This window comes from Planococcus citri, chromosome 2, assembly GCF_950023065.1.
Source record: "Planococcus citri chromosome 2, ihPlaCitr1.1, whole genome shotgun sequence".
NCBI lineage: Eukaryota > Metazoa > Arthropoda > Insecta > Hemiptera > Pseudococcidae > Planococcus > Planococcus citri.
Genome location: NC_088678.1, coordinates 75270048 through 75277891, shown reverse-complemented (window position 1 = coordinate 75277891; position 7844 = coordinate 75270048). Strand labels below are relative to the sequence as shown.

The 7844-nt window shown below is 34.7% G+C and overlaps 1 protein-coding gene across 2 annotated transcripts; it reads right to left on the bottom strand.

Moving 5' to 3' along the window:
- Positions 1 to 4413: 4413 nt before the first annotated feature.
- On the bottom strand, positions 4414 to 6296 carry LOC135837746 (sex peptide receptor-like). 2 transcript variants are annotated; one of them, XM_065353128.1, is made up of 3 exons: positions 5815 to 5927; positions 5339 to 5630; positions 4414 to 4951 (listed from the first exon to the last, which is right to left on the bottom strand). In XM_065353128.1, exons 1-3 carry the CDS (start codon positions 5891 to 5893, stop codon positions 4501 to 4503), a joined length of 822 nt encoding a protein of 273 aa, XP_065209200.1. In that variant the 5' UTR covers positions 5894 to 5927; the 3' UTR covers positions 4414 to 4500. The 2 variants fall into 2 exon arrangements, with proteins under 2 accessions (XP_065209200.1, XP_065209199.1); XM_065353127.1 differs by having other exon boundaries at positions 5339 to 6296.
- Between the last annotated feature and the right edge of the window lie 1548 nt (positions 6297 to 7844).

Below are 7844 nucleotides of genomic sequence, written 5' to 3'. Positions count from 1 at the left end.
TGAAAAAATCGAAAATCGCTCTAAAAAGACTCTAGAATGACTCGAAACAGCCAAAATTGGGTTTAGGGTGCTAGTTTCACACAATAAGATAGAAAAGAATCATTCGAGCAAATTTCAAACATTTTTCTGCAGACAGGCAATTTTTAATGCTTTTAATTTTTTAAACTCGAGTGTATGAATATTCTGATGAAAAAAAAGCACTTGAGGTAGGTTATGATATCCGATTGGAATCGGTTTGAATCCGGATACTTAAGCCCTTTGAAAAGGTCGAGAATAATCCACAACTGTAATTTTTAGCAACCCCAAATACATTTTACATCACTCTACAGAAATTCAAAAATTCTGGAGAGATCAAAAACCACACTTGAGGATTCAGAATGGCTCGAAATGGTTAAAATCGGATTGGGGGTGGAGGGGTGGTTTTAAACAAGATGAGGTCATTCGTGATTTTCATATTCTGGTCAAAGAAAGGACTTGAGATGTTCGCCTGGAAATAGGTTTAAATTATTTTGAATAAGCCCTTTTAGCAGGTCGAGAATAACCACAATTGACGTTTTCAGCAGCCAAAATGAATTTTCCACCACTTTTGAGAAATTTAAAAATTTTGGAGAAGTCAAAATTCGCGATGGAAGTTCCAGAAAGCCTCAGCATGGTGAAAATCGGATTCGGAGGGCTGATTTTGGTCCACACAGCCATTCTAGTCCGGCATATGACAATAGGAGTAATTGCACCCCGCCCCCCCGCCGATCCTCCGGGACAACTTTTTTCTTAAAGGGGATATCCTAAGGAACATTTTAAAGCAAACTTGCCAAAAAAAAAAGTTGGCCTTACTTACAAAATGGCGGCCATTTTGATTGACAAGTCAGCCGAAATCGCAGATTTTGCGTTTTAACATAGGACTTGCACGAACTTTTTCAAACTTTACAAAGGTAGATCGAAAGATCATGCAAAAATTTATCACCTGTCAAAATTCCAAGTGCTAAAGTGCATTTTTCGGTTTTTGGTGAATTTTTGAAAATCAAATTTAGGCCAAAAATGGGAGAAAAAATTAAAATTTTCCCAAATTGACCAAGAAAGCTGACATTCGGGATATACCTTATTTTCGACATGTGAAATCGATTAGAAACGGTTTCAAGCCGTTTTGAGCAGTTCTGGAGCCTCCAGCAGATTTTTGAAACTCGAAATTCCCACAAAATTCCATCAAATTGGAGTTGTAAAGCTAAAATTTATTCAAAAAAATAATTTCAATACGCTACGAAGTACTGCAGGTATATTTAAAGTCGTTTTGGATCCTCCAGCGACTTTCTGAAAATTCCTGAAGCCTCCAGCAGATTTTCGAAACTTTAAATTTTCACAAAATTTCACCAAAAATGGAGATGGAAAGCTGAAATTTACTCTACACTCCAATTCTAACACCCTCTGAAGACGACTTCAGGTGGGTTCAAGTCATTTTAGAGCCTACAATGACTTTTTTGAAAATTACTGGAGCCTCCAGCAGATTTTTGAAAGTTTAAATTTTCACAAAATTTTATCAAGTGGAGATGGAAAGCTGAAATTTACTCTACACTCCAATTTTAACACCCTCTGAAGACGACTTCAGGTGGGTTCAAGTCATTAGGGCCTCCAGTGACTTTTTTGAAAATTACTGGGGCCTCCAATAGATTTTTGAAACTTCAAACCCCAAAACAATAATTTATCAAATGTTGTAAAGCTAAAATTTATTCTAAAAACTAATTTCAATACGCTACAAAGTACTGTAGGTGAATTTCAAGTCGTTTTCGAGCCTCCAGCGACTTTTTGAAAATTCCTGAAACCTTCAGCAGATTTTTGAAACTTTAAATTTTCACAGAATTTCATCAAATGGAGATGGAAAGCTGAAATTTACTCTACACTCCGAATATAACATCCTCTGAAGACGACTTCAGGTGGGTTCAAGTAATTTTAGGGCCTCCAGCGACTTTTTTGAAAATTACTGGAGCCTCCTGCAGATTTTTGTAACTTTAAAATTTCACAAAATTTCATCAAATGGAGATGTAAAGCTGAAATTGAGGAGCTTGGAATCAAAACTCACTTTTGACACCAAAAATCGATATACGTTTTTTTACGGATTCGGATACTTCTTCAATTTCTCTATCACCCTACAGAATCCATTTTTCCGAATTTGGCCCCAGGTCTTCACAATTTCATGTTAAAAAGTGCCCTTGGAATCAAAACTCACTATTGACAGTGGCAAAAGTGAGTTTTGACTCCAAGCTATAAAAAACCCTATATTTTCAAGGTCGCATGGCAGTCTACAAAGCCAAAATAATTCAATTGCAACTTCAGAAGCATTTTCTGTTAGTGAAAATTGCGAAAATGGTCATTTTGAATTTGGAAGTTGTGCAACTGAGGAGGTAAAAAATTGAATGTATTGAGCGCTCAAAACTTTTAAATCTCTGCGGAGGTGGAACAAAACACTCTACAGAAAAATGCGGCCGAGGAAATTTGTAGAGAATTAAATTTCCAATCGACATCAAAAGAAAGTAAAATTACCCCACCTTGGAATCAAAACTCACTTTTGCCAAACTTGATAGCCATACCGCAACGATATGGCAACTTGAAAAAAAAATTTCTCATGGAATCCTATTTAGTAGTCTTACTCAAGAGCTCGTCACTTTTTGCGGTGTTTTTTTCATCAACGCACTAAGCAAAATTAGTTATTGTCGACTTTCTCAAAACTTTGTCCGATGGCAAAAGTGAGTTTTGATTCCAAGCTCCTCAATTTACTCTACACTCCAATTTTAACACCCTCTGAAGACGACTTCAGGTGGTTTCAAGTCATTTTAGGGCCTCCGGCGACTTTTTTGAAAATTACTGGAACCTCCAGTAGATTTTTGAAACTTGACATTTCCCCAACATTAATTTATCAAATGGAGTTGGCAAGATGAAATTTACTTTGCAGACTACATGGTGGTTTCAAATGGTTTTGAAGCTTCCAGCTACTTTTAGAAAATTTCTATTTTTCATAAAAACATCATACAACCTTTCAAAAAGTTGCTGGAGGCTCCAAAACGACTTGAAATTCACCAGCAGTCACTTTCGTAGCGTTTTGAAATTAGTTTGCAGAATGAATTTCGACTTTCCATCTTAGTTTGATGAAATTTTGGGGAAATTTCAAGTTTCAAAAATCTAATGGAGGCTCCAGTAATTTTCAAAAAAGTCGCTGGAAGCCCTAAAATGACTTTAAATCCACCAGAAGTCGTTTTCAGAGGGTGTTAAAATTGGAGTGTAGAGTAAATTTCAGCTTTCCATCTCCATTTGATGAAATGTTGTGAAAGTTTAAAGTTTCGAAAATCTGCAGTCGCTGGAGGATCCAAAACGACTTGAAATTTACCTGCAGTACTTCGTAGCGTATTGAAATTACTTTTTAGAATAAACTTTAGCTTTACAACTCCAATTTGATGGAATTTTGTGGGAATTTCGAGTTTCAAAAATCTGCTGGAGGCTCCAGAACTGCTCAAAACGGGTTGAAACCGTCTCTAATCGATTTGACATGTCGAAAATAGGGTATATCCCAAATTTCAGCTTTCTTGGTCAATTTGGTAAAATTTAAATTTTTTCTCCCATTTTTGGGCTAAATTCGATTTCCAAAAATTCACCAAAAACCGAAAAATGCACTTTAGCACTTGAAATTTTGACAGGTGATAAATTTTTGTATGATCTTTCGATCTACCTTTGTAAAGTTTGAAAAAGTTCGTGCAAGTCCCATGTTAAAACGCAAAATCTGCGATTTCGGCTGACCTGTCAGCCAAAATGGCCGCCATTTTGTTAGTAGGGCCACTTTTTTTTCGAGCACAAGGGCCAGAAATGTTCCTTAGGATGTCCCCTTTAAGAAAAAAGTTGTCCCGGAGGATCGGCAGGGGTCGTGCAATTACTCCTATTGTCATATGCCGGACTATTCGTTTAGAGAAACATTTCTCCATTTCCCACCCCCTCCCTTTATTCTGGCCAATAGTGTGTCTCCTGTAAATCGATTCTAACGTGGACAGCTCTTTGCATATTAGTTCGAGAAAACATCGACTTTTAGCTGCCCAAATTAATTTCCATTCCTTCTGAAGAAATTCAAAAATTCTGGATGAAAAATCGATGATCGCGCTTGAGATTGCGCAATGATCGAAATTAGCGAAATTTTGTTCGAGGAAGATAATATTTAGTTGCAGATCCAATTTCCAACGCTCTTACTGAAAAAATACATTGATATTTTTTTTTGTTGAAAAAATCATGCTTAAAACTGACCGAAATAAACAATTATGAATTTTCAAAAATCTAAAAATTTTGTGCTGCTGAAAATTTTCAAATTTAGCCTTTTAAACGCAGAAAAAAATTTAAAGATGTTTTTCGTTTAGGTATTCAGTGTTGAAAATAAAACAACAAGAATTACATTATAATCAATTTTGAATCGATTATTCAATCAATAGGTATACTTAGGTATAATAGGTATAAGTAACTAAAGCTACCTAATTATACATTTATCGAACTACATACATCAGTAGTTGTACATGAAACATCAGTTTCTTTGATATCATCCGAAACAACAGTGGTTTGTTTATTGGAAACTGATTTACAACTAAACATAGACTTGAAAGTGATTCTGAATTGATGACTCAGTGTGTAATATACTACGAATGTGATGGAAATATTAAAATTAACTATAACCTGGAACATTGTTTGGAGCGAGGTGAAACATTCTTTACGAATTACGGTAGCTTTTTCATTGTAAATTATTCGCAGCAAACTTAGTATTCCTTTTGGAAATTCTGCTATGAAAAATAAAGCCACGACTGTGAACAGTATGCTCGTTGATTTGCTGATTTGTTGGTTCATTTTGGCTGTTTTCATTTGATTTCCAACGCTCGCGGATTGAGTTAATTGTTCTTGGTGGGTTTTTCTTGCTATTAAAATGACGATGAGTCTAGAAAAAAAAAACACCAAAAAAAAGAGAAAAAAAAATGAAAAATTACAATTTTGTCGTACATATTTTAAGATTGTGCGATGTATAATTTGAGACTCAGACAATAAGTTTAATCAGAGAATGGATCTCATGGGACAGCGTTCTGAAGACAATCAGATGACCGCCAAAAAGCCTGACAAGAAGCAAGTCTTTAGACTTGAGTCTCAGAATTAATTGCATTGGGAAACAAATTCGTCATCATCGATTATTCAATCCTTCAGTTATTTTAATTTCCAGTTGGAGTGACTTTTTAATTTTTTAAAGCTGCCCTATGGGTTTCCATGCTCTGATGATTAGAAAAAAATCATTGACTGAGTGAGTGAAAGGTTGCTTTGTTGCCCTACTTACCTATAAGTTAACCAAGCTAGCACAACTGCAGGTAATAATCTACCCATTACTCCTTTCACGATGTTCGGTGTTCTGCGCATAATGGGACTTTTTTTATACTTCGGTTTATAAATGGTGGTTTGATTTACATTTTCCGTGACTATTTCACGCGATAAATACGTCGGTATACCCAGCACAATGATGCATATTATGTAACCAGCAATCACCAAATTTCTCGTTATTTTCATACTGCACCATTGACGTTCCTTCAGCGGATGCACAACAGCTATATATCTCCATAAGGTCAGCATTACTGTGAGAAATACTGACATGAGGTGAACCGTGGTTACGAGAGTATTATACCATATTTTAAGCACTGCCCACCAGTAGTAGGTTAATTGTTTTTCAGGATCGTGATAATACGTAAATTTCAGCCCAGCGAATAAAAAACGAGCCAACAGGTCTAGAAAATCGACTAAAGCTAAATGAAAGAATACCAGGTTCGGTGGCGGTGTCATTGGTTTCTTTATGAACACCAGTAAATTGAGGAGATTGAAAATGGTGCCGAAAAAACATATTATTATGGTGGATGGAACGTGCAGATAGCGTCCGTAATATTCGCCGATTTCTTGTAATGCAGCTGGACAATACGATGCTGTTGTTGACATCTTGGGTTTTTGGGGAGCTATTAATTATTCACATTTGAAAAATAATTGATGTGTTGCACTTATGTTAGATGTAGACTATAGTTTACTTGTTTAAAAATGGTTGCATTCAAACTGAACGTAAATTTTACTTTATAACAAATACGTATGTTTTTTACACCAACGAATATAATTTTTCATACATTATTATCAATAATAATCAAGCACCGTACACTTTTTAGAATTTTATATAGAAAACCATGTTTTGATATTTTTTTTTTTAATGCTTAAAATGTTTTCAATAAATTCAAAATTTAACACATACACATACCTATCGTCAATATATTCGCGATTAAACTGAGCTATAATGGTGGCACCCAGTATTGATGTTATTGAGAATAGTAGTTTTTACTGCTATACATGCATATACTTATTTAAATGCGATAATCATACAAATTTCATGAGAACAAAAATTCTTAGTAGGTACCTACCTAAATGTCATGTTATCGCGATCATTCTCAGTCACATACAATGTAGTATAGGTTCAAGTTCTGGAATGTTTGCCAGTAAATATTACGTACTTATCCAAATTTTTGTAATGTTGGCTTATTTCCATTATCCCGTCGTTAATTACTTACAACGACGAACTGCATTTTTAAAAGAAGTTTGGTTTATATATTTTCTATACCTACTTAAACTAGTTTTCGTTGATATAGGTACTCTTATTTTAATCTCTAATTATAATTTTGCAATCGTTCGTTTGGACGAACCATCAAACCGATTTTGCTCGACGATGTCTCATAAAAAATCTTTTGACCCATAGATACGCAGGTTTTTATCAAAAGTTCAAAACGTTCTGAAAGGAAGCTTCAAAAAGCTCAAAAAGTTCAACACAGTATGAAAAACCGAGTCGATGGGTACGCGAAAATACGTATAGTGTACCTAGAAAGAGCTTGCCAAAAAATACTTTTCGACCACATTTGTAAAGTTTTGAAGATAACTTAAAGCTGAAAAAAGTTCAAAAAGCTTCAGATATAATATAAAAAATTAGAATTCTCCACTAGTTACCCAGTGAATATTTTAAACTACGTATGTCTACTTAGAAAGAGCTTCCTAAAAAATACTTTTTTATCACATTCGTAAAGTTTTAAAGAAAGCTTAAAGCTCAAAAAAGTTCAAAAAGGTTATGATATACAGTGGGCCACAGCCCTTCCCCCCTATGAAGATTGGTACATATCGCACCTCGGGAGTAATAAGGTCACATCTCAAAAAAAATTGATTTTGATGTTTTTGCATTTTTGGGGTTTGTATGACCCCCCCCTCAACCAAAAATTACACTTTGAGTTGTGTACATTATGTAGATCTTGTAAAAAATGCAAATGGCCTAACTCAAAATCTCAACAACATTGCAAGTTGTTTGGAGTTACGAGTTATAAGGGTACATCTCAAAAAACTCCACTTTTTTTGAGCAAATTTCGTACATACAAAGTGTTAACAAATAGTTTTGATTGTTTTGAATGTTTGTCAGTTAGAAATAGTCACAAGGAGTGCATTTTTTATTGGTTTGTACCAAATGGAAACATTTTTTTAAATTGATCACTTTTCAGAAAAATGAATTTGCACATATCATGAAATTTTAGTTTTTTGAGAAAAACTCAAAAACTAAGCACTTCAGAAAAAAAACTAACGACATATGTCGATTGGAAATTTAATTCTCTACAACTTTGTTAACGTGAAATTTTTTGGACGCTTCCTTTCGCCTCCACATCAACTTTAATGAAAGGTTATAACTCAAAATGTTTTCCAAACATTGAAATGAGGAGCTGAGAATCAAAACTCACATTTGCCAAAAAAAAAAAACCGTTTTATGGCAGAGTTGGATA

Bases quoted from the DNA above. Each gene is read 5' to 3' on its own strand.
- LOC135837746 (XM_065353127.1), bottom strand. From the start codon at position 5,985: ATGTCAACAACAGCATCGTATTGTCCAGCTGCATTACAAGAAATCGGC. The intron at 4,952-5,338 runs GTAAGTAGGGCA...TTTTTTTTCTAG, and splicing joins CTAGCTTGGTTAACTTATAG to ACTCATCGTCATTTTAATAG.